The 27,589-nt window shown below is 43.6% G+C and overlaps 1 protein-coding gene across 5 annotated transcripts; it reads right to left on the minus strand.

The window, feature by feature from the left end:
* Positions 1 to 12,363: 12,363 nt before the first annotated feature.
* Positions 12,364 to 27,567, minus strand: LOC138962928 (uncharacterized). Of its 5 annotated transcripts, none has more exons than XM_070334889.1 (6): positions 27,107 to 27,567; positions 26,567 to 26,671; positions 25,371 to 25,479; positions 22,261 to 22,327; positions 21,097 to 21,264; positions 12,364 to 15,816 (listed from the first exon to the last, which is right to left on the minus strand). In XM_070334889.1, exon 6 carries the CDS (start codon positions 14,909 to 14,911, stop codon positions 12,824 to 12,826), a length of 2,088 nt encoding a protein of 695 aa, XP_070190990.1. In that variant the 5' UTR covers positions 14,912 to 15,816; positions 21,097 to 21,264; positions 22,261 to 22,327; positions 25,371 to 25,479; positions 26,567 to 26,671; positions 27,107 to 27,567; the 3' UTR covers positions 12,364 to 12,823. The 5 variants fall into 5 exon arrangements, with proteins under 5 accessions (XP_070190990.1, XP_070190989.1, XP_070190993.1 ...); XM_070334888.1 differs by having other exon boundaries at positions 25,367 to 25,479; XM_070334892.1 differs by lacking the exon at positions 22,261 to 22,327.
* Positions 27,568 to 27,589: the final 22 nt, after the last annotated feature.

Genomic DNA, 27,589 nt, shown 5'->3' on the forward strand with positions numbered 1-27,589 from the left:
ACTTCGAAACACAAACCATCTGCAGTGTGATCAAATAACCATTTCATCTTCTTCTTCTTCGTTCATGGACAGAAACTCCCATGTTCACTCATGCTTTTGCACAAGTGGGTTTTTACATGTACGACCGTTTTGACCCCACCATTCAGGCAGCCATTTGCCGCTTTTGGGGGAGGCATGCTGGTTATTTTCATGTTTCTATAACCCACCAAACTCTTATATGGATTACAGGATTTTTTCCATGCGCACTTGTTCTTGTGCTTGTTTTGGATGGACACACACAGGGGAATAAGGCACAAGCAGGTCTGCACATAAGTTGACCTGGGAGATAAAAAAAAAAATCTCCAGCCTCCACCCACCAGGAGCGGGAGCTTGGATTCGTAACTGTGACCTTCCGTATAGGACTAGGAGGCCGATGGCTTATCCACTAGGCCACTGCGCTCGTCAATTAACCATTTAATATAAATCATTTAAATCAATGTAAATACAACACTGAGACTTTGACAGACACCTACTTCTGACCAAATGTACACAGTTTTGACCAATCCAATAATGGATCAAGCATGCTCTTCCTGTGCGTAACTTGGTTCAAAAAGAACATGTATCCACAAACATTTATGTTTCACTATTTCTGAGAATGTTTGTGTTTGAATGGAGTGTCCAATTACTGTTGGAATGTTTCTAAGGTTCATATTTGTATTCTCTCCCTGCATTCTGCTGCCCTATTCGCTTTGGACAAGTTATCCCCTGTGTATCATTGCTCCTTCAGTTTATTATCTCCTAATTTGTACCTTAAAACTTGACAAGATCAATAAAGCTGTACTCTCTCTGTAAGACTACCCTGTGACAGATTCTTTTATAATAAAAAAAAGGACCACTATCACTACAAGGCATTTTCAGTGTCTTAACCAGCCACGCCTAAGTGAGCAAATTCTTTCCAATAAGGGGAAACAACACCCACACGCATCTTTTTGATCACTGCAAAACATTATCTAGTAGATTTACATATACACTCTTCAAAAAAAGTTAAGGATCACTTTTTTACAAGCACACCACACAAAACAGACAAGACCGAATTCTTTCTTTTTTTTTTAGATTATATAATTGAACAATCAAGGAGTAATGACAAACAAAGCAAAGATCGAACGCGGCCGCCACAATTTAGCTAGAGTGGGTCAAACGTGACAACCCTCGAAAATGGAATTCACAACAATGTGAATCAGTGTGCCCTCCGTTGTGTGTCAGGCATTCAACACATCGTTGGCGCATGGAGTGGATCAGGTTGCATGTGAATGCTCTGGGAACTCCATTCCACTCCTGCTGGAGCCATTGCAGCAGTTGACCCAGATTGGCAGGAGGAGGGTGATGTTGCTGTACCCGACGACAAAGTTCGTTCCACATGTGCTCTATGGGGTTCAGGTCCGGGCTGTTGGCTGGCCACAGCATCCTGTTGACCCTGGCCTGCTAGATGAAGGTGTTTACAGCTGCAGAGCGATGGGGAGGTGCGTTGTCATCCTGAAGAATCGCAAGAGGGCCGATCGCTTGGAGGGCTGGAATGACTAGGGGTTGCAGGATCTCATTCTGGTAGCGGACACCGGTCAAGTTGCCCACTACATGGTACAGAGGTGTCCTTAGACGTGTGCTGATCCCTCCCCAGACCATCACAGAGCCTCCGCCAAAACGCTGTCGTTCCAGAACAGCGCCTTCTGCAAAGCGCTCTCCGCGACGCCTCCACACTCGGATGCGACCATCAGCAGGTTCCAAGCAAAAGCGGGACTCATCTGTACACAACACCTGAGCCCACTGCTGGCGTTGCCACCTCACATGTTGAGTGCACAAGGCTCAGCGACCTGCTCGGTGATTAGCAGTCAGGGTTGTTCCTCGGACTGGACTCCTTGCACGCAAGCCAAAGTTGTGTAAGCGGTTTCGGATCGTCTGACCACTAACAACAGGTGGTTTTTTTTGTGGTTTTTTTTCCGTTTATGGGCTGAAACTCCCACGGCTTTTACGTGTATGACCGTTTTTACCCCGCCATTTAGGCAGCCATACGCCGCTTTCAGAGGAAGCATGCTTGGTATTTTTGTGTTTCTATAACCCACCGAACTCTGACATGGATTACAGGATCTTTTTCGTGCGCACTTGGTCTTGTGCTTGCGTGTACACACGGGGGTGTTCGGACACCGAGGAGAGTCTGCACACAAAGTTGACTCTGAGAAATGAATCTCTCGCCGAACGTGGGGACGAACACACGCTGACAGCGGCCAACTGGATACAAATCCAGCGCGCTACCGACTGAGCTACATCCCCGCCCCACTAACAACAGTGTTGGTGGTAGCTTGTAGGCGTTGCCTAATGTTGTTTGCCGTAGCCATTCTTTGTTGCATGGCCTGCCTCTGAATGAAGCGATCCTCTCTTTGTGTGGTGTCTCGATCTGGGCCGACCAGAACGTTGTCGCTCCTGCACTCTTCCAGTTGCGTGGAATCTCTGTTTTAGTCTGATGATGACAGAGGGAGCCACTGCAAGCCTCTGAGCCACTTGCCTGGCAGCAACACCGTCTTGTAGCCATCCTATTGCCCTTCCTCTATCCAAATCGCTCAGTTTTCTTCATGGGGGCATGTTGCTACTGTGCATAATTGTGTCAGCGTGTCAACCTTTAAACACAAGCTGGTGAGCGATGTTCATAGCCAGGACCCTGTTGTAGCACGTGCATCACAACCTTTTGCCCTGGCATGCGTTCCTCAAATTTCATGGAGCTATACAAAACACCCTTTTTCTTCCAAAATGCAGAAGCTTTTGAGAAGTCCCACAAAGGGAAATAACTCTGCATGCCAAACAAAATTGTAAGTCAAGACTCATTGTTCATTTGTTGATTCAAACACATTAATCTTTTAATTATTATGTCGATGTTTAATTTTTTGGCAATGTTTTATAATTAGATCAGTTTTTTCAACCGATCCTTAACTTTTTTTGAAGAGTGTACATGCATTGAGGAAAGTGACAGATTATTCTCTTATTAAAATTCCGTTGTAACTTGTATGCACTACAAAAATGACCTTTGTAATTCCTAGCTGTTATTACACAAACACATTTCATGGTATTCTGCACAGTGCTTGTGTATCCGCCCTCATGATTCCACTTCTCGTAGTTTACCGAAACTACGTGATTTGTGAGATGCGCACACCGCCGGAAACACGCCATTCCCGTACGACTTCCGGCCGCCATAGCAGCTTCTCCAAAATCCGGTCTTACTTTATCAGGTTAATCCTTCCTTTTAGGATCCTTTTTTCCTAACTTGACTGATTTATTCCTTCGGTTAACCATTTGTTTTGACCTGCGGTAAGTGTATTTTCCTTATTTGTTGTCGCAAATGCTTAGAATTTGTTCGAACAATGGACAGCACTGAATCAGTGCCTGAAATCCAAATCCACGCGGATGAAGTGGATCAATTGTTAGACTTGCCTTGTTCAAGTCAAAAGGACAAACATGTGTCAAACGAAAAAGAAGGGAAGAAAAAGAATAAGAAAAAACCTCGGTTAGAGGCAGTGACCATTCCAATCAGCGATTGGAATAACATGAAAAAACAAAACGAACGTATCCTAGCGCTGCTAGGTCAGGGCCAAGGCCAGACCGAAGGCGAATCGCCTGATGATCATGGTTCGAAGTTGACACAAAGACAAAAGCGAAAAGCAGAGTCACAAGAATCTGGAGACGAATCTGATTCGTTCGAAGATTATGATGATCAAATAGAATCGATGATCAGAGTGAACGAAGGTGAAACTTGTGGTCAAACTTGTGGCACTAGTAATTCTGACACTGAAATGGCAGAAATAGAACAAGAGTTCGACAATGCTGAAAAGCTTGCACCAGAAATACCGGAAGGTATCGCGAAGCTGGTTGATGAGACCATGGCAAAAGGTCAAATTTCAGAAGAAAAAATGAAAGAAAAAATGAACAAGTATGCCAGACCTAAAAACTTGAAGGTTGTTGTTCCAAAGGTCAATCCGGAGATATGGTCAATACTTGACCGTGCAACAAGAGGTGCAGATTTGAAACTACAGCAGTATCAGAAAGCGCTGTGTACAGCGACCTATGCACTCACAAACATATGGAAAACCATACTGAAAAGTGAATCACCCGAAATTCGGGGACTCATGAAAGGTGTAGCAGATTCTATTGCACTTGTACAGAAAACAAACCATGATCTGTCAATTGACAGAAGGGGGAAAATTTCAAATGCTCAACTGAACAAAAAGTACAAAAAACTTGGTTCAGCTGAAGTTCCAATCACAGATATGTTGTTTGGCAATGACCTGAAAGCTGCATGTGCAAACATTGATACAACAGCTAGAATGGGCCTGGGTCTCAGTCAGTCAAGTGGAGTAAAAGGTCAAAAGTTTTTTCCACAAAACAATCCCTTTGCAAAAAACGATTGGAATTGGAGGCCAAGAGGTGCAGGAAGAACCTGGACACCAAGAGGCAGAATGAGAGGGAGAGGACCTTACCGTGCACGGGGCAGAATGAACTACCGCGGCAGCGGACGAACCGAGTGGCAACAAGGCCAGCAGTAGCTCCACTACCTTCTCTGCCAAAATCTGTAAGTAAAGATACAATACCTAACCGCCCTTTTGAAGCAGGTAGACTAAAAAAGTTTGTTCAAAAATGGGAAGAAATAACATCAGACCCATTTATTCTTGACATGGTGTGCGGTGCTGATATTCCAATAGATGAGTTTTCTGACTTAAATTCTGAAAATCTTTCTTACTTGAAAAATCAAGTACAAGGAAATCTATGGACAACAAGAAGGGCAAAGCCCATACGACTCACATTCTTGACCTTGACCTTTACAGCAATGACATCATACACTAAGAACTGCTTTACACATTTTTCCTACCAACAAGGTCAAGGTCATCCAAGGTCATGCAACACAAAGCTGTTAATTCAAGATATAGGAAGTACAATGGTGCTTATTGGCTCTTTCTACCATGAGATATGGTTACTTTTAGTGGTTCACTACCTTATTTTAGTCACATTTCATAAGGGTCAAAGTGACCTTGACCTTGATCATATGTGACCAAATGTGTCTCATGATGAAAGCATAACATGTGCCCCACATAATTTTTAAGTTTGAAACAGTTATCTTCCATAGTTCAGGGTCAAGGTCACTTCAAAATATGTATACAATCCAACTTTGAAGAGCTCCTGTGACCTTGACCTTGAAGCAAGGTAAACCAAACTGGTATCAAAAGATGGGGCTTACTTTGCCCTATATATCATATATAGGTGAGGTATTGAATCTCAAAAACTTCAGAGAAAATGGGAAAAATGTGAAAAATAGCTGTTTTTTAGGCAACATTTATGGCCCCTGCGACCTTGACCTTGAAGCAAGGTCAAGATGCTATGTATGTTTTTTGGGGCCTTGTCATCATACACCATCTTGCCAAATTTGGTACTGATAGACTGAATAGTGTCCAAGAAATATCCAACGTTAAAGTTTTCCGGACGGACGGACGGACGTCCGGACGTCCGGACGTCCGGACGGACGGACGGACGGACGACTCGGGTGAGTACATAGACTCACTTTTGCTTCGCATGTGAGTCAAAAATGGATTCGGAAATTGAAAAACTGTTATCCTTGGGAGTTATTGAAAAATCGGTGCATCAGGAAGATGAAATTATCTCCCCTGTTTTCATGGTCCCAAAACCTGATGGCTCCTACCGTCTCATTTTGAATCTAAAAAAGTTTAATGATTCAGTACAATATGAGCACTTTAAGATGGACAATCTTACGTCAGCAACTCAAATGATGATAAGAGGCTGCTACATGGCTTCAGTGGATCTCAGACATGCATACTACTCTGTACCAATAAAAGCAGAATGCAGGAAATACCTCAAATTCATGTGGAGAAACAAACTTTATCAGTATACCTGCTTCCCAAATGGACTAAGTAACTGCCCTCGTTATTTCACAAAGTTAATGAAACCAGTCTATGCCACACTCAGATCACAGGGATATTTATCCACTTCCTTTATTGATGATAGTTATCTGCAAGGTAATTCTTTTGAAGAGTGTGCAGAGAATGTGTCAAAGACAGTGAAATTACTCGATTCACTGGGATTTATTATCCACACAGAGAAATCAGTCCTCAAACCCTGCAAGAAACTGAGGTACTTGGGGTTTCTTTTAAACTCTGAAGATATGACAGTTACTTTACCCCTGGAAAGAAAGCAAAAAGTTGTGCTCGCATGTTCAGAACTCAAAAGAAAGAAGAGGGTGACCATAAGAGAACTGGCACAAGTTATAGGCCAGTTGGTAGCAACTTTTCCAGCTGTTCAGTGGGGCCCACTGTTTTATAGGAGTTTAGACAGACTGAAATCCACATCGTTAAAATTTTCTGCAGGAAATTTTGAATCGCTGACAAGCTTGACAGATAAGACAACAGAAGAACTAGACTGGTGGATTGAAAATTTAGATTCCTCTTTTTTCCCCATTAAAAAAACTAATCCTGAAGTTGAAATCCAGACGGATGCTGCAAGTTCAGGTGGTTGGGGAGCTGTTTGTGGTCAAATTAAGACTGGAGGGCGATGGTCCGAAACAGAAATGAATTTGCACATCAATGTTCTAGAAATGATGGCAATTTTGTACGCTTTGAAAAGTTTCAAAGAAATGATCACAGGAAAACATGTAAAAGTCTTTACAGACAACACATGTGCAGTCTCCTATATATCCAATATGGGAGGATCGCGTTCTCCAGATTGCAATAACGTTGCAAAACAAATTTGGATGTGGTGCAAGGAAAATGGTATTTGGATATCAATTTCACATATCCCAGGAATACTGAATACAGAAGCTGACGTTTTGTCAAGACAATTCAATGATCGTACTGAGTGGAAATTGAATCATGATATTTTCTGCAAATTAAAAGATCGTCTGCTGAAGCCAGACATCGATCTATTTGCATCACGATTAAATTTTCAGATGAAACCATTCGTGTCCTGGATACCAGACCCAGAAGCCTTGGCCATTGATGCCTTTACCCAAGATTGGTCAAAATGGTTAATATATGCCTTTCCGCCTTTCAGCTTGCTGCAGAAAGTGCTCAACAAATGGCAGCGCGACAGAGCGGAAGGAATCTTGATCGTTCCAAAGTGGCCTACGGCAGTATGGTACCCCCAGATGTTGAAAATGCTGACACAAGAGCCTGTTCTTCTTCCAAAGGGAAAGCTTACCATTCATCTACCACATACGCAAGATGTGCATCCGCTCCACAGGACTCTGCAACTTCTGGCTTGTTGCTTATCAGGAAATCCCTTGAAGCAAGAGGAGTTCAAGGTGAGACTTTCCAAGTTATCTGGGCATCGTGGCGACCTTCAACCAGACAGCAGTATGCCTCCTACCTCAGCAGATGGAGCAAGTTTTGTGTGCAGTGCCAGTGTGATCCCCTTCGTCCGACTATAGATGAGGTGTTACAGTTCTTGACTAAGCTGTATGAAGATGGCTTAGGATACAGTGCTATAAACACTGCAAGGAGTGCACTATCTGCAGTGGTTATTCTACCAGACAATAAAACAGTAGGATGTCACCCTTTAGTAATTCGATTTCTAAAGGGAATCTTTGAACTGCGTACACCACAACCAAGATACAATGAAACTTGGGATGTAGACAAAGTTTTGCAGTTTTTCAGAAACATGGGAGAAAATTCTGAACTTTCATTGAAGGATTTGACTTTAAAATTGTGTTCCTTGTTGTTGTTAATTACTGCCCACAGAGTGCAGACAATTCATTTGATCAGGTTGAGAAATATTTGTTTTCATGATGATGGATGTACAATTTACATAACTGAAAAGTTGAAGCAGTCTAGACCTGGCTTTCATCCAAAACCTTTGCAGTTACCGTTTTATACAGAAGACAAAACTTTGTGTGTGGTGACTTGTCTTCGACAGTACATTAATAGTACTGTAGAATTCAGATGTGAGAGTGATGAGACTGACCAGTTACTTTTGTGTTACCAACAGCCACATGGGCCAGCGGCGAAAGACACCATAGCTAGGTGGCTAAAAACTGTCCTCATACGCGCAGGAATTACAAATTTTGCACCCCACAGCTTTCGGGGCGCATCATCTTCAGCAATGTTCAAGTCGGGTGTTGCTGTTGAAGATATTTTGAAAGTGGCAGGCTGGTCAAATGTATCCACTTTCAAAAAGTTCTATAACAAACCACTGGAAAGTAAAGATAAATCAAACACTATCTTAAACTATTATGCGAAAGTTGGAAAATAAAAAACTTCCAGCTCAGTAATCTAAGATTGATTACATTCTGATAATTTGCATTGGGAAAGGTTAAAATTCAAGACAAGGGAGCTAACAAATGGAGATCTAGAGACAATTATCTCCCCGTCTCCATGTAAAAGAAAATGCAAATGGTTTTGTGGACAATTGATCCATTGTTTTCAAATGTGTTGCAGTGTTTATTGTTTCTTTGGTTATGAAGAAATTGCAATTCCCATTATGAATGGAAAATAAATGCATCACTTATTTTTGTAATACATGGTTGTTTTCAAACAATGTATGTTTGGTGCAAAAGCCAAGACAGATGTTCACTATTCTCATGTTGTCCTTTGAGAATAAATGTTTGATATTTAACTTTAGTGTGACTTCGATTATTCCTTTGTTTGAATTATAATCTTTAATCAACCAACTTTAAAATCTCACAAATCACGTAGTTTCGGTAAACTACGAGAAGTGGAATTCAAAACATAAACGAGTACTCACCTGAGTCGAAGTTTGTGTAGAATTCCACGATGTAGTTTACAGGAACGGAGGGATATGTGCCCGCCCTTCAGTTTCACCCTCCCCATTAAAGGAAATAAGATAATTTATCAAATGTAAATGCAACTAAAACATTTTTGGTTGCTTAAAGATAAGTCAGATCATCTGATATGGTTATATCAGATGACCTGAGCTGTGAAAAATGGCGTGTTTCCGGCGGTGTGCGCATCTCACATATCCCTCCGTTCCTGTAAACTACATCGTGGAATTCTACACAAACTTCGACTCAGGTGAGTACTCGTTTATGTTTTGAATTATAATGCTTAGGATTGGTGTCATATGATTGCTCTAATTCCAAAAAGTAAATGAGAAGATATTTAACTAAATTTGTCCACAACTCTTCGCAGTAACACGAACGAAGAGACAGCTGCAGAAGAAATTGTTACATTTACTTGTGAGCAGCGCAGCACATGGACAGAGGAATAAAGGGTTGCTCCAGGAAACCATGATAAATATAAATCCAACAACTTTTTGATTATTTTACAACTGGTTCAATGATGAAGTGGTTAGATCCTGTTGCGACATTCTCAGTTACTTAACCTCCTCCCCCCCGATAGTCATAGAGAGACCTCAGCTTAAATGGAAAATTTCTAAGTAAATTTTCATTTCATTAATATACTTACCCGAATCACATAAAGCATTTGACTACGTCTGAGATGCTAGGTACTGAAAAAACGCTACCCATCAAAAAACAAACAAAGGGAAGCGACCCCTACCAAAAAAGCTTGAATAGCTATGGTAACAGCCAGGTTCCCTGGGAGTTACCTCCCATATAGCTACTTCCTCTCTGTCACCACGTGACCGCTCATACGGCTTCAGAAAGACTAAAAACCACAAGCGGGGAAGGAGGGAGGGAATTCACTATGTGATTCGGGTAAGTATATTAATGAAATGAAAATTTACTTAGAAATTTTCCATTAAATTACATATTCTTACTCCGAATCACATAAAGCAGATAACATCAACATGGCGGTGGGCAAGAAATAAACTCAAACTCACCATCACGTTCTGGTCAGAACCTGACCAGCTGCTACAAGTGCAGGCAGAGCACGAGAGCCGTCCTGGCGGAGGGCAGAAATGTCCCGAAGATAATAATTCAGGAAAATATCTTCAGAGCGCCAGTACGCAGTAGACAAAACATCATCGAGGCGCATGGAGCGTAGGACTGCGAGCGATGATGCCCATGCCCTCGTTTCATGGGCTCTGGGGGAGTCCAGGGGAAAGGCAGGCAGCGCCCCCCCCCTGTTTGTGCTACTCCAAACATAAGCTTGCCTTATCAGAGAAGTCACCCACCGGGCCAACGTAACCTTTGAGACATCTCTCTCCCGAGTTGTAAGAAGGGAGAGAAACAATAACTTCTGAGACTTGGAACGCAAGGGCTGAGTGCGCTCCAAGTACAAACGGAGGGCCCGAACAGGGCAGTTGGCCAAATCAGGGTCGTCCGGAGCCAACGCGTTGGTCAGTGCCTTGACTCTAACCAACGGAGAGGCCTGCCCCGGAGTCTGATTTTTGGCCAAAAAATCGGGACGGAAATGCAAAGAGACAGAGCCGTCCGACTCGAAAGAAATATCTTCTGGCAGACCCGACAGGGCGTGGACCTCGCTACCCCGCCGGGCCGTCGCCAACAGAAGAAGAAACAGCGTCTTCCGAGTAAGATTATGCAGACTAGCCTCCCGCAGCGGTTCGAACTCCGAAGACCGCAAGAATGCTAAGACCAGAAAAAGGTCCCACTTGGGGGACGGGCACCTGGACCTGGCCTGCTTGAGAGCAGCACCCTTGATTACTGCTGCAATCACACCCCCGACGTTAATAGATCTACCGATCTGCTTAAGCGTCGCAGAGATAGCTGAGCGCCGGACCCTCAAGGAGGAAACAGACGCACCCTGCGAAAAAAGAAAAGAGAGGTGGTTGGCCACCTGCATAGAGCGAGGCGCCACCGAACTCACCCCCTTCTCCAAGCACCAGGAGGCCCAGGACCTCCAGTGTGAGGCGTAAACAGACGCCGTGGACGCCCTGTGCGAGCGGTCCACCAGATCCAGCGTCAAGGATGACGCTCCCGAGCGCCTCAGTGAGTCCCGAACAACCTCCACACGTGAAGCTTCAGAAGACTGGGCTCCTCGTGTGGAATGCCTGTTCGGGGCTGCACGAGTTCCCCTCGCATAAGGGCGAGAGGAATGGGAGGCCCGTGGGCGAGCCGGAGCAGGTCCGGGAACCAGACCTGCGACGGCCACAGAGGGGCGACCAGCAGAAGAAGAGTCGGCCCCTCCAGCTCCGCCTTTCGAATTACTCGGCTGAGTAATGGGAAAGGCGGAAAGGCGTACGCCTCCAGGCCCGTCCAGGGAATGTCCAGAGCGTTTACTCGCCAAGCCTGAGGATCCGGGAATGGCGAGACAAACACCGGAAGCCTCTTCGAGAACCTTGTGGCAAAGAGGTCCACGAGAGGCTTTTGGACCTGAGCCCAAAGGCGCAGCAGTGCCCCGTGAGTGATGGTCCACTCTGACTGAAGCACTCTGCCGGAGCGACTGAGCTCGTCCGCCAGAGTGTTCAGCCTCCCTGGAAGGTACCTGGCTGAGATCGTGATGTGGTGAAGAGCACACCACTTCAGGATCTCGCAGGTCCTGTCCGAGAGAGACGGGGACCGCGAGCCTCCCTGCTTGTTGATATAGGCGGCCACAGTCGTGTTGTCTGTAAACAGACGAACATGCTTGGCCTGCAGGGAGGGCAGAAACTCGACTAGAGCTAGAGCTACTGCTTCCAGCTCTAGCAAGTTGATATGCCACTGGCTCTGTTCCTCCGACCACAGACCTGACACCGTGTGTAGGTCCGTGTGTGCCCCCCATCCCCGCAGAGAAGCATCTGTAAACAGATCCAAGTCTGGGGGAGGTAGGGCGATCGGAACTCCCTTGCTGATCCATTCCGTGTCCAGCCACGGAAGGGTCGCGGACTGGAACCATCCCTGGAGGGGGACGAGGGCGTTCCAGTCCACCTGAGGAGAGTCCACAAACGGCTTCAGCGCTGCCTGAAAAGGCCGTTTGTGGACCCTGCCCAGAGGAACCAACAGAGCCATGGACTCCATCTGCCCCAAGATGGAGGCGAGAGACCGGAGGGGCGCCTGCAGGAGAGGCAAAGTGGAGCGGATCTGAGCCTGGAGTTTGTCCACCCGACGCTGGGAGGGCTGGACAGTCCAGGCAACCGTGTCGAACGACATCCCGAGGTAGGTGAACGTTTGAGACGGGATCAGCTCCGACTTTGATCGGTTGATCGAGAAACCCAACAAGTGAGCCTCTCGAAGAACCGATTGGGTATGCTGCGAGCAGCCTATCTGGGATTGATTCAGAACGAGCCAATCGTCCAGATAGACCCGCAGACGAACCCCCTGCGACCTCGCCAGAGCGCAAAACTGTCTCACCACCATGGTAAAGATCCATGGTGCGAGAGACAGCCCGAAAGGGAGCGCGCGGAACTGGAAGACCTGATCTCCCCACCGGAAACGAAGCCATTTCCGGTCGGCCGGATGCATGAGAATGTGGAAATATGCATCCATCAGGTCTATGGAGGTCGCCCAATCTCCTGGGCGCAGAGAGTCCCTGACCGTGGCCGGCGTCTCCATCTTGAACTTGATCTCTCTCAAAAAAGTGTTGAGGAGAGATAAGTCCAAGACGGGGCGCCACGCCCCTGAAGCTTTGGGGACGGCGAAAAGCCGGCCGTAAAACCCCAGTGAGCTTTGGTCCAGGACCCTCTCGACCGCGCCCTTCTGCACCAGGGAGACAATCTCCGCCTGAAGGACGGATCTTGCTTCCTGCGAGGAGGGGGGTCTGAAGAGCGGCGGATGTCGGGAAAGAGGTGCCTTCTCCTCCCGCCATAAGAGACGGAAGCCCGATCTCACAACTCCCACTATCCATTGGCTGTCTACTGATACCATCCAATGGGAAAGTGCCCGGGAGGGGCCTCCCGCCATCACCAGAGTGGAGGGCGGGAGGGTGGTGAGATCGGGAGCGCTTCATTGGGGGTGAGGCTTGCTACTCGAGCCGCCTCGTCCCCTTCCCGACGCCATCCGTTTCTTGCCGCCTCTAGAGCTCTGCTGTGCAGGTCTCTTCTGAGCAGGTTTGGGATGAGAGGCCGGCTGAGACTTCCCTTGCTGGGAAGGCTTAGCTTGCTTCATGCCCTGTAGAGTCATGTCCAGGAATTGAGAATCCTTGTTGGACTGAATCTCCTGTTGCCGAGCGACAAGCGCCATTTGGCTGAACAAGGAGCCCTCCACAACCGGAGACACTCTGAGAGTGTCTCTGGTAACCTGCTCTGCAAACTGAGAGTTGGCAAGAAACAACTCCCTCCTCGCCAAGACTGCGTGTGCGTACTGTAAAGAGGACAGACGAGTCTGTTCCTCGTTTACCTTAGCCAACGCTGTGAGGAGGGAGGAGACGTCGTCCGCGTTCTGCTCTTCGCTGAGCGTAAACGGGACTAAGTCGTCCGTCAAAGACCTAGAGAGAGCCCGAATCAGCGTGTCGGAAATTGAAGCCAATTCCAACAGCTGACGTCCGACTTCCTCCAGGGAGAGGAGAGTGCTATCTTTCACCGGAATGACTGAGTCGCCCTTGACTGGCTTGGCCAGAAGTGCTGTCAAGTCCGGCGTCACCGGCAAGACGGAACGCGGAAGTGCGTAAGACGCAACGAGGTTCCGGCTATGCCGAGGAAGCGCGAGCTTCCGCTGAGGCAATGGCACGAAAGTAGAAGTCTGTGCCATCGTCGCCAGCCAAGGCTGAGATTGTTCCGGAACTGTGCCGAAAGGCACCAGAAACGGAACAGGGTCCGAAGGCACACCACCTGTCCGCCTAGGCGCCGACGCCCAGACTTGCGACAGATGGTAGGCTATGGCGGGCGACTCCGCGAAGCGGAAGGAAGGATTAGCCTCCTTAGCAGGTAGGAAATCCGACATCGCCGAGGGTACCCCCGAAGTGGGAGCCACCGCCGCAGCCGTGCCCTCCGGGAAATAACGTGAAGTCACCTCAGCTGCTGTGTCCAGAATGACACGCAGCCTTGACGACATTCCCGAAGGAGGCTCTTCACTGGCCACTGATTGCACCTCAGAGTGGTCACAGGAAGTGCCATGACCGTAGTCATCCAGAACGCCGGCGGCAGGATACGCGGGATGACCGGAAACCGGAAACCCGTAATCCTGGAAGTGATCCCGACTTGAACCCTGACTAAAGTGCATAGGGTAAGACGGAAACCCATCCGAAGCCACCGGATGTACGTGGGAGGAAGTCGCGACCCCGTCCGGGGGAAGTGACAGCCTGCCTGGTTGAAGCGCCGGAAGCGCAAAAACCTCACGCCGTTGATCCCTCTCCTGCAGCCAAGCGGACGTGCTAGGATGAGAGACAGCGTGTCCGGCCGAAGCCGGAAGTGCAGACGTCGAAACCGCCGGGGGCGGAAACGACGAATGCGAGAACTGCGGCTGAGAGCCGTAAAGCCCGGAGGCCAGTTCTCGGTCAAACCCGTCACTGCGGCACTGGGTGCGGGCTAGTGAGGGCAGACACCGAAGCTGAGCGACAGATTCACCATACGGAGTACTGTTGCCAGTAGAGAGCAGGGAGTGACCCCGAGCCAATGAACCGTTTCCCGTGAGGGAATGTCCGAACGCCTCACGAGGGCTGCCAGACCGGTCCGACTTACTTGAGACGCCTGTGGTAGAGGCGGAAGCAGCCTGAGCATGCAGACCGGAAGCCGAGGTAACCACCACGGAAGCGAGGGAACGCACCCCCCCCATCTCCGCAGGAAGGAAAGCGCTAGCGGAAGGAGACGCTCGTTGCATTTCAGTCTGAACCATGGAACGTATCTCTGGGAGTAACGAACTCAAAAAGGAGGCAACGATAGCCCCTTGCTCCGGAGCCGCGGAGGGCGGCGGCGGAGTAACGGCAGAAGTACTAGGACGAGAAACAGTACTAGGACCAGGCGGTGAAATGGGCACCGTCAAAATGGTATTGCGTGCTTCATCCGACACGACCACCAAAGGCTTGGTGCTAGAAGATTTAGGTTTCACTTTGCCCTTCAAATCGGATTTACCCTTACGTTTGTCTGGATCAGCCATGCTGACGAACAACGAAAACGTAAACAAGCAAAAAATTTCACAAGGAAAGTTACTGAAAATGAACGTAAACACGAACCGCAAGCAGTAACTAACACGCAGAAACAAACCAAACTTGCAACAAAACAGTGAACAAGCACAGGTTAAACGCCACAGACAGCAAGTCAGCCAAGCTGACAGAAGCAAAATGGCCACACGCACGTGTTACTGACACACAGAGTCCAAGGGACAAAATATCAGCAACAGCAGGCGAAAACGAACAAAAACCACAGAAAAACAGAACGGGCTCACCAAACGAAGCCCTGACAGGAGAACGATGGGTTACGTGGCCGGCAAGTGAACAACTCCACCAAAGGCAGCCACAGAAAGCGCACAAAATTTCCAACACAACCTCTCTGCAAGACGCTGAAGTCAGTATGAGCGGTCACGTGGTGACAGAGAGGAAGTAGCTATATGGGAGGTAACTCCCAGGGAACCTGGCTGTTACCATAGCTATTCAAGCTTTTTTGGTAGGGGTCGCTTCCCTTTGTTTGTTTTTTGATGGGTAGCGTTTTTTCAGTACCTAGCATCTCAGACGTAGTCAAATGCTTTATGTGATTCGGAGTAAGAATATGTAATTTAATCCAAAATTCCAACAAGTAATAAATAAATTGTAATAATTATATCCAGCGGGGAAGTGAGTTTACCCAACCGAAGGGTTGGTAATATATCTGGTTGTGTACATTCTCAACTATGCTATAGGCGAGCAGCCATACATCCACAAAATAAAGTGTCTTTCCCTTTCAGCAGCACATGTACGTGTGCAATGTGCTGGTGTACTCTCACTCCAATTCTTCTTTCAGGGCACATCTTTTCTGGGTGTTTGAAACTGAGAGGAGGCTGTCATCCAATACCAGCGCCTTGGATTCCTGAAGAACGAAAAGATCACAAAAATCACAAATTTGTTTCAGTAAAATCAGTGAAATCTTATTTTGCAACCAAGGGCAAAGAGTGCTGTCTGGCATTGTCAAAGGAAGACATTACACAAATCGAACATGGTTTTCAGATATAGCACTTGATAACCTACACATTGATATTTAAATTTCCTGTGAATTTTTTTAATGATCATATGAAACTTGTTTGTAATCATAGGCAATTGTTTCAATACTTTTTTGATAAATTTAAAGGTTTAAAAGTTAATTCTTATCAGGCGTTTTCGTCTTTACTTATTGTTTTTGTATCTGGCTGAAGTTGGCTTATGCAATGTTTTGTTCAGTTCTAACACTTCTCTGGATGGGATGTTTGCTATTTTTTGTTCTGCCCCGGAGATCTTTAACTGCTTTCTCATTTGTTCAGTTATGGTAATCATCTGCACTTCTTTCCACAGTGACATTATTTTTGTTTTATTTGGATGGAGAGAAAAAAATGTTCTGACAAAATTGTCGTCTTTTTTATTTTATCTCTTTTTACATTCGATGCTATGTTAAAAGTGCATTTGATTTCTTTCTGTCTGTGCTTTTTGTCTTGAAATTGCTAATAACTTCTGCATCTTTTGACCAAATTACTTCATACTAACCTTCACCCTGCTTCGTGGGTCGTGGATGACCCAGAGCCTCACAAAATCGTATTTATATCTCTGAAACTATTTGGAGTTTTTAAAGGCTGACATAGTCCTATTTGATTAGTTTAATTACATCCAGGGCTTTTCCCATTGTTGCGGGGATGTATAAATTAAGCTTCCTGCAAAGTTTTAGGTTTGAAGTCCTCACCAATTACGAGAAATAATTAATTATTTATTGCATTGTTTAGCAACAGTTCTCCAAGACTTGCGCTACTTTTAGACCGTTGACCTCACTTTGTGACGTTTCGTAAACCAAAGATGGCATTTGAGACTGTTCTGTTTACATTTGACACTATCAACACCACTTTGCAATACTGTAATAATTTTTTCTGTGTTTGAAAGCTACAGCCAATCGTTATTATATCCCCTTAGATACAGTTTTATAACATTATTGGCACATGTAAACAATATGAATTAATTAATGAACGCTACGAGTATGGCAGCCTTTAATTGAGATTTCATGTAATCTCCAATCACCATGCGACCTTCCCATTGCCCAACTTTTGAAAGACTATCTTTCTAATCTAAACAAACAAATAAACGATGACGCAATTTGAACTACACAGTCCGGATGATGTTGGTCATGGACGACCCATATGGTAAGGAATTTTAATAATAATAATAATAATACGAGAATTTATAACGCGCACATATCTCATCAACAGGCGACCCAAGGCGCACATACACTCATTCACACACACGGAGACTTAAAGTCATTAACACACACACACGAGAGATAGAAGAAGAGGGAAGACCAGTCAAGAGAGAGTTACAATAGTCAAGACGTGAGAGAATGGTGGAAGTGACCAGTTTGGCGGTAGCATCTGTGGTGAGGTACTTGCGGATAGTGGCGATGCGGCGGAGTTGGAAGTAGCAGGTGCGAGAGACAGAAGAGATGTGTTGTTTCATGGAAAGGGTGTTGTCTAGAGTGACTCCGATATTTTTGACAGCAGAAGACAGAGGGACAGAAGAGTCAGAGAGTTGAAGAGAGTCAGAGGTGGCTTTGGAGAGTTTGGATGTAGTGCCTATTAGAATGGCTTCAGTTTTGTTGCTATTGAGCTGAAGTTTGTTTTGTGTCATCCAATTCTGCACGTCAGTGATATAGTGTCAGAGATAGAGGAAAGAAGAGATTCAGACTGGTCAGGGGAAGAGCTGTTGTAAAGTTGAGAGTCGTCGGCAAAAGAGTGGTGGAGAACGTTGTGTCGGTCAAAGATGTGGTCAAGAGGTTGAGTGTAGAGAGTAAATACAGTAGTACAGGCCCAAGGACTGAGCCCTGAGGGACTCCGCACTCAAGCCTGATGGGGTCAGATTTCAGTTTGTCAATCGAAACAGTCTGGTAGCGGTCGGTGAGATAAGAAGAGAACCAAGAAAGAGCTGTGCTATGGATACCAAAGGTGTGCTGAAGGCGTTGAAGGAGGATGTTGTGGTCGACTGTGTCAAAGGCCGCTGATAGATCAAGTAGGGCGACGGCAGAGATTTCAGCTTGGTCAGTGGCAAGGAGGAGATCATTAGTGATTTTGAGAAGGGTAGTTTCGGTGGAGTGGTGAGGACGATAGGCAGATTGAAGCGGAGAGAGAAGATTGTTGCAAAGAAGGTGAGAGTTGAGTTGTTTCAGGAGTTTCGAGATGAAGGAAAGGTTTGAGACAGGGCGGTAGTTGCTGAGAGTGTTTGGGTCAAGCGATGGTTTCTTCAGTAGAGTAGAGGTTTGACAATAGCAGTCTTAACTCTCTAAGCCCGAACCTACCGATATCGGTATCTTCGCGCAACAACGCTTGAATACGAACCTACCGATATCGGCATCTGTGCTTTCGTAATTTTCCATTCACAGGAATTAGGTCGTGTACGAAACTAAAGACTACCCGGGTGAAGGTCATTCATTTGTGAGTACATCTGCACTATTCCCGTCCAACATAAGGTCTTATTGTCAGTAGGAAATGCGAAAGCACGAGAGTAGTAGCTCCGTTTCTATCAGGTGCGTGAAAACAACATGGCGGCGCCTTCCGCGTCTAGAGATCGCAGTAGACAAAGAAGGACTTATAGCAAGTTCATGATAACTTGTAAACATAATACTATACCATAATTATAGCAACTGTTCAGAGGTGTTTTTGATACAAACAGAGCTAATTTGTGATTTTTTTTATTCTAAGCATGTTTTAGAACCCCTTTGCGCATTAAAAAAAAAATAATGAAAAAAATGAAATTTTACAATTTAAAAAGTAAATAACAGATCACCTTTCCCTTGCACATAGACTTAGTATGTTATCTTATCAGCAATGTCCAAAAGTTTCAAGTCTGTAAGGCCAAAACTTTTTTTTTAATAATTTATTTAGTAACCCTTCAAAGCGGCCAGGGCTGAGTGATTGTGCAAAAGCAAAACCGACCAGGGCTGTGAGAGTTAAAGGAGTTGGGGACAGTGCCTGTTTGCAGAGAAGTGTTGATGATTTTGAGAATAGAAGGAAGGGGGTCAGGAAGACAGTCAGAGTAGAGTTGTGTGGAAAGATGGTCAAGGTCACAGGTTTTCAAGGTCATTTCTTTGAGGACTTTCTCCAGGTCAGTGAGAGTGAGAGGCTGAAAGTGTGTGAAGGGAGTGCCTGTAAATGCAGGAGGAGTTTCAGAGTTTTACGTTGTTTATCCCTATTCAGATGGCGTGGGTCGTGTATGACACATACTTTTTACGTTGAATCCTTAGGAAATTATGGGTCGTACACGACCCACATAATCCGGACTGTGTAGTCCAAAGCATGATCTGGTGAAGGTTAACGTACATTAACTTCAGCTATGCAGTCCGCTGATTGACACTTTTATAGGTATACAACCCACCCACCCCCTTTCCCAGATCATTGGTGACCTAAAAACAGCAGTTATAGCTAGGTTCAGGGCAAACCCTAGACATGAAAGTGCTTTTCATTCACAATTTAGGATGGATAATTTAAATCGGAACACATTTGTTTTACCTTCGGACAGGAAACTTTGTGGAGTGGTCATGAACAAATTTAAATTCATGCACAACTACCAAAAATGCAACCCTAAAATTAAAGAATGCTAATAACTCTACATCTGTTGACCGAATTACTTTATATTTGGAAGACATAAATATCAGCCTATGCATGACCCTTCCACAAAGTGACAATTATATAGATCAAATGGTCTGACGTTTGTGCAATTTCAAAAAAGGTTACCGAATTCGGCGATCGACTCAAGAGAACAAGGTTTGACATTGAGCGGCAGCAATACTTACCTAATCTGAACCCTCCAGACCTTAACCTTTCGGATTATCTGAATTTCCGAGTATACACAAACACCCCTTAGATCATCAGTGACCTGAAGAAAGCAGTTACAACTAGACTCAAGGCATTCCCCAAGCAAGAAAACTGTCGTCTGATTGACAATTTCGGAGGTGTAATTTGGAACACATTTTGGAGAAAAGGTACATGTCGTACCATTTTACCTACAGACTCAAAAATGTGTAGAATGGTCATAGACGAACTAAAGTGCATGCACAACAACTATAAAAATATTTGCCAAATTAAAATGACTGGAAAATGTAACCCCTTTGTTGTGAAGTGACACTTCATCCATGGGAAATGCCCTGATCCTGCCCGTAATTGCTGCAACTAAGTCACTGATTGTCTAATGTTGATTAAGGTATACTATGTTATACGAATTACCCCAAAGGTAACAATTTGGAGGGCAAAAATTGGGCAAGTTTGGCTACCGCTCAATGCCAAACCTCGTACAAATGAGTCAATCCCCGAATTTGGCAACTTGTTTTTTAAATTGCACAAGAGTCAAACCATTTGATTTATAGAATTTTCACTTTGTGGAACTGTCATGCATACGCTGAAATGTATGTCCCTCAAATATGAAGTGATTCGGTCAACAGATGTAGAAGTTATTAACATTTTTGAGGGTTGCATTTTTTGGGGGTCACCCTGTATAAAGATTTTTGCTGAACTTTAATGACCCCCTTCATTGTAAGGTTACACTTGCGCAATGGCGCGCAAAATTCATCAATGACATGAACTCATTCCTCTAAGGCAAATGCCCTGATCCTGCTTAATTGTAACTGCTGCATTCAAGTCATTGATTGTCTAGAGTTGGTTAGAGGTTACTAGGTACTAACAATCTGGAGGGCTTAAAACCGGTTAGTATAGCTCAGGCTCAGTTTTCAACCTGGTAATGTTGAGCCAATCCCCAAAATCAGATTTATTTTCCGAAATCTCACAAAAGTCAGATTCTTTTAGGCTACCATTCTTTTACCTACAAACTGGCAACTTTGTTGAGAGGTCATACATAAGCTGAAGTGAATATACACCAAATATGAACTAATATGTGATCGACAGATGTGGAATTTATTACAATGAGAATTTTTTTTATGGGTTACATTTTTGGGGTTACCCTGTACAAACTTCAGTTTTCTTTTTAAATGTTACGTGAGAGTAAATGTTCTTTCATCAAGTACAGATGAAGTTCAGAAAGTAAAAATACTTAACAAATTGCTTTAAATCCAAGAGAAGGTGTGTGAAGGATTGGGGGGTTTGAATCAATAATATTAAAATTAATAAAAAGCACTGACTCGACCACGTACCATATATATTCTTACTGGTTGATGAGCCTTGAATGTGTGCAGACATGTGAAAGGTTTGTGAAGAGCAACAACTCAACTGAACCCCTGACGCATAGGCTCTTCCTTCCTTTTGTTCAGTGAGACTCTTCCATTTGTGTGGATCAGCAGCATTACCGGCATGCCAGGCAGCTACAAAAGATGGAGAAAAATAAAACATTAACAAGAAACAATGGAGAAAAATAAAACATTAACAAGAAACAATCAGCAGTATTATTTTCAAGGTAACATAAATGTTCTCTGAGCCTGTGCCAAAAATAATTTCTCTTTGTGAAAGCAGCAAGTTACTAATAGCACCATACCTTCATAAAGTAAACCCTTCAGAGTGATAGTACAAATAATTTCATCAGTTTTTATCAATTGGAAGGTCTTGAAAATGTTATAAGAATGCCCAAAAATGGCAAAATCAGACACTTTCACAGAGTATGAGAGTTACTTGCCTTGGGAGTTTGCTTGCACTTGCAAGAGATCTAAAGCGAGTTTCTCTGCACTGATCGTTAGATTTGAATTTAGAAAACAACCAAACTCATCGATTTTATATGGAGATTAATGTGTTCAAGCCTGTAGTTGCTAGTTTAAATGCAGTATGTTTGTATTGTTTCGTCTAGAGATTTACATTTTGTACATTAGAGCGTTCGGAACCTTTCAATCGCTAGCTCATCAACCTGTGAGCTATCGAGGATTCAGGCCCATTGTTGGGTAAGTAATTTTGGTTGTTGGTTAAGTTACCAAAAATGATTCCCCCCTCTGCTTCTTTCTCTCTGTAAATGAGTAGGGCTAGTTATTTTTCGGTAACTTACCCAACAACCAACCCAACAACCAAAATCACTTACTCAACAACGCCCCCCCAAGACATTGACATTTTCAAGACCCTGTTTTCTAAGATATTCTGGTCATAACTTATGTAAGTTTACCCCCATTGTAAGACCTGATTTTTTCAGGGTTTTGAAAATCTTAAAAGGAGGATTTCACTACCTATGACCGCCACCCCCAATCCCCAATGTTCAACGTTAAGCTTTTTGTCCACAGCCGGCCGGCCATTCGTCCGGCCAGACATACCGACTGACAGTGAATCCTAATACTAGTGGATTACTCCTTTTAACTTAAGACATGTTTTATTTTACTCACCTGAGCAATAAGATAATCAATGTGCCCTGAAGGACCTCTATCGCTTTGGTACTGGTAGCTCTCTCACCTATGACGTAAGATAAGACAAACTATGAAACAGCAATATTTTGTCTGATTTATTTTACGTATGGCGAAGGCGAGTCGAATGAGCATTTGCTTTTCTTGTTGAAAAATTCTAAGGACACAGATTTTCCTCTCAAATCAATGCAATAGAGAAAACTAGAAAGACAAAGTGTGTTGAGATCTTCACTTTTATTTTTAAAAAGGATACATATATCACTATGCAATTCTAACGTTTTCAAAAATTGATATCACTGAGGGTGCCCAGGTCATGCTATCTGCATGTAGTAATTCTTTCTTTCTTTCTTTGGTGTTTAACGTCGTTTTCAACCGTTCAAGGTTATATCGCGACGGGGAAAGGGGGGGAGATGGGATAGAGCCACTTGTTAATTGTTTCTTGTTCACAAAAGCACTAATCAAAAAATTGCTCCAGGGGCTTGCAACGTACGTAGTACAATATATGACCTTACTGGGAGAATGCAAGTTTCCAGTACAAAGGACTTAACATTTCTTACATACTGCATGTAGTAATGACCTAACACCACAGGTGTAGCAGTTCTCTAGTCTGGTTGGCCCAGTTATATGACAGTAAGCGTACATGGTAGAGTGATGCCCTGTCAATGTCATGTAGTCTCAAACTTTAACAGAAATCCCAAACATCATTATCATCATTCCCATAACAGTTATAGTCAACAATAATGTCAGCTCTGAATAAGAGTTAAGACAATGAAAAATAAAACGAAAAAAAACAAATGACCTGTATCCATGAACTTATGAAGAGCAGCTAAGATTCTCCCTAGCTGTAAGCTGTAAGCGTTCAAACAAAAGGATGGATTCGTTGTATGTAAAAGCTCGGTGGTCTGAGATCAGATTCTGGCCGTGCACAGGATGCGGATGGTAACATAAATAATTTGTGTAGAGTAAAAACAATCACAACTGGCCATACATTTAAGGCTGGAGTACACTTTGGAAAGTACGTTGGAGTAGCCTCCCTTCCCGGATTTAGAACGCGTTTCGTGTCGTAACAGATTATCCACTTATTAGCCATATCCGTATGCAAAATAATGAAACAAACATTAGGAAATGGCAGACGTTTACAAATATCGACATTCTCTATCGATATATCAGTGCAATAAAAAAAAACAATCGTTAGAACTTGCATTTACGACATGTCGTGCGTGAGAACGTGTCAGTAAACAAGCACTTGTTGCCTGGCTGACGAACCCTACGAGTCAATCTAAAACAGACAAGTAATGGAAAGCAGTCTGCCGATAAACATAACAAACTACTGATGAAAAAGTGTGTTCATCCCTGCTCTGGATAAAAGACATCGGACTGATGACAACGTGGCAGCGTTCACGCGAAAATATTTTTTTCAGATTATCCATTCTACATTTTATTGCACGTACTTGGGGCAGATCTGAATTTCACACTAGAAGATGACAAATCGGTCTTGTGAGTTGAGAACTACATGTTCTTTGCCGACAGAAATCACGATGGGACAAGATGCAGATTGTGTTGAAGAGATGTTTGCAGATCATCGCATCTACATTTTATTGCTCAGATCAATGCACGTAGTTGGGGTAGATCTGAATTTCGCAATGGAAGACACAAATCCGTCTTGTGAGATAAGAACCACATGTTCTTGGGCGGCAGAAATCACTATGGGACAAAATGAGGATTGTGTTGAGGGGGTTAATACTGACTGACTTTAGATGAAGAGTTCCTAGACCTGGTTTTTGTAGAGAGGCATCATGATGATATCCTGGTTTTTACATTTAGTCAAGTTTTGACTAAATGTTTTAACATAGAGGGGGAATCGAAACGAGGGTCGTGGTGTATGTGTGTGTGTGCGTGCGTGTAGAGCGATTCAGACCAGACTACAGGACCGATCTTTATGAAATTTTACATGAGAGTTCCTGGGATTGATATCCCCGAACGTTTTTTCTTTTTTTTGATAAATGTCTTTGATGACGTCATATCCGGCTTTTCGTGAAAGTTGAGGCGGCACTGTCACGCCCTCATTTTTCAACCAAATTGGTTGAAATTTTGGTCAAGTAATCTTCGACGAAGCCCGGACTTCGGTATTGCATTTCAGCGTGGTGGCTTAAAAATTAATTAATGACTTTGGTCATTAAAAATCTGAAAATTGTAAAAAAAAAAAAAAGTTTTATAAAACGATCCAAATTTACGTTTTTCTTATTCTCCATCATTTGCTGATTCCAAAAACATATAAATATGTTATATTCGGATTAAAAACAAGCTCTGAAAATTAAATATATAAAAATTATTATCAAAATTAAATTGTCGAAATCAATTTAAAAACACTTTCATCTTATTCCTTGTCGGTTCCTGATTCCCAAAACATACAGATATGATATGTTTGGATTAAAAACACGCTCAGAAAGTTAAAACAAAGAGAGGTGGTACAACTACTACCCCGCTCTTCTTGTCAATTTCACTGCCTATGCCGTGAGCGGTGGACTGACGATGCTACGAGTATACGGTCTTGCTGCGTTGCATTGCGTTCAGTTTCATTCTGTGAGTTCGACAGCTACTTGACTAAATGTTGTATTTTCGCCTTACGCGACTTGTTTGGGAAGTTTCTTGGTGGCAAGCTTGGGCAGGCAGGACGTTAACGCCGTGGCAGTGCTAGTCACAATAGTGTTAACAAAATTGATAGGTTCAGTACAAAACACTGACAGTGTGCGTGGGTAAACAAATTAATAAAAAAAAATAAAAACACATAATTTATATACATGTAACCCTCCACCACGGAATGAGTCGCATGTCACCTTTGCATGATTTTCATATTTTTACATTTATCTAAAGAGTTTTTTAGTTTATGCTTTATCCAGAGGTGAAAACCGTTTTAGAAAAGAGCGAAAACTGTTTGAGTTATAAGCCTGTGACTAAGGTGACCCTCACACTGTTACCAGACACTCCCCGGACTTATATTTAAGCCTAGCGCAGAACCGCGCGAGGTGACATGTGACTCATTTCGTGGTGGAGGGTCACATATAAGCTACTTCTAAAGAGAACTTACCTACATTTTTAGAGCAAAGGATGATGTTGATTCTTCACTGGCTCAGTATATAAACCCCTGTCTGCAGATCATCTGTCAACTTTGAAACAAATAGCACTGCAGACTGACCGGCACTGCAAAATAAATGTCATTTTCAGCTGCCAAACATATCAAAACATATACAAACATCCCTGTGACAACAAACACAAGTTACACCGCTTTACAATTTATTTCAGTGCCTTGTCACTGTAATAGAATTCAAAAGAAAAACACGCTGTGGATGGCACTTAAACATTTCATTGAAAAATTGTATATATATATATGCTAACAAATGGCTCTCATTCAAATAGCCGGTGATAACCCAAAAGCATTAGGCTAAACAGAGAATACTAGTTACTACATGGCTTACTGTGTCGTACCAGATTTACACTTGTTTTTGTAAATATTGAACAGCGAGCGAAAGCGAGCTGTTCACTATTTGAAAAAGCAACGAGTGTAAATCTGGTACGACACAGCAAGCCATGTAGTATTCTGTTGATCCTACATACTGTACTTGCGTGTATTTGACTGAAAATGTCTTGCAGTCGAGGTAGCTAAATTGAAGATGCTTGTTTTTGAACCTCGATCTCTTCTAAAGCCTCGTGCAATCTATTACGTCAAAGCAAAGGAAGTCACTCATTGAGGGTAATTAGCGAGCACAATTTTTGTTTCTATTATGACGTTTGTCTCGGTGACTTTGGCATCATAAGCAGTGGAAAAACAGGTCCCTGCCAGACTTGCTTGACGTCACATGACCTCATTTACATGATATAAACACGTGTGATTTGAACGATTATTATCTCACGGGTGTCTCTCTCACGTATACAGTAGGATAAATGGAAATACATGTACAGAATAAAGATTCATTACATACTTGCTGTAGATAAATGAAAAGTGATACAATTTACAAATAACACAAGATTGAAATGTGAATACAGACTGACAAATTCATCAAACTCAGCTAGTTTCACTCAGAATCACTGCCTTTGTGGAATTACCTTAACACACTGGTACCAATAGTATTGGGAACATATTTTAACTTTTAAGGCATTATTAACATTATCAATCAATTCAGAGTTTAGTGATAGTGATACTGTTATGTTCTTGTTAAACTTAAAGCAATGAATGACCTGCACAATCATGTATAAGTTATATACTTATAATGATAAAATTGAAAAGTACCTGAAGAAAAATCAGACAGCTGTGCTGTTTTGATGAATGATGAAGCAGCTCTGGTTCATCTGGAGGTGACATCATCATCACAGCAGGATCAAAAGTCCAGGACAACTGTACATAATATAAATAAAAAACCATCTGAATTGTGCTGACCATGATGTATACATGTATCACTATCAATGATTCATTTACATCAATAGAAAAAACAAACATTTTAAAGTAACTTAAAACAACTGAGTCAAATTAGCAGGAAAACATAAAATACTCACACAGATAATCAAACTTTATTTCCTCGATTATAATGATCCTGTGAATTATGAGTCAGTCACACACACAAATACTTGTACAGAGTGCAACACATACATCACAATTAATTCACATTCACACGCATAAAGTGACAAGTGTGTGGAACTTTACTAGTTGTACATGCCTTGTGACACTGACACTGGTGTGGTCATCGGCAAGGGCCACTGCCAACAGCACACCGTATTCAGTTGCCTTTAGAAGCTATGCATACTTACGTTGTGAAATATGATGAATACTTACCATTCTGGTCACTGACAATTCCAAGCAAAATGTTCCCATGGTGATACTGGTAGTCATTTGCGAACATCCGCAGTTTGCATGCAGCTGGCGTCCAAAAGACAACAACAGTTCAGCCAGTACTTTGCCGGGATCTGTGTTGGCCGCTTTTCGTCGGAGGTGAACACGAAGAACTTGCTCATTTCAACACACTCATTGAAAACAAACAGTGGGCTTTCTACTGCCAGCAATGACTTCAGCTCCTCAGTTTCAGTCGAGAAATTAATATATATATATGTCATCGATGTCGCACGTTTACTTTCACAAAATAATGAGCTTACCAAAGGGAAGTCACTCACGTCGTTGGACTGGCTATTTACACAAGCAGTTGTGCAACATAGACCGTGTTCGTCGAAGCCAGGCTATCTACACAAGTGTGAAGTGAGCAATCAGCGTTCGAGCTCAGCCGATATTCGTGATTTCATTGCGTCATTTTCTTAATTATTT

This window comes from Littorina saxatilis, linkage group LG3 (genome assembly GCF_037325665.1).
Source record: "Littorina saxatilis isolate snail1 linkage group LG3, US_GU_Lsax_2.0, whole genome shotgun sequence".
Lineage (NCBI taxonomy): Eukaryota > Metazoa > Mollusca > Gastropoda > Littorinimorpha > Littorinidae > Littorina > Littorina saxatilis.

Coding starts and splice junctions, on each gene's coding strand:
- LOC138962928 (XM_070334893.1), bottom strand. CDS start 14,911: ATGGCTGATCCAGACAAACGTAAGGGTAAATCCGATTTGAAGGGCAAA.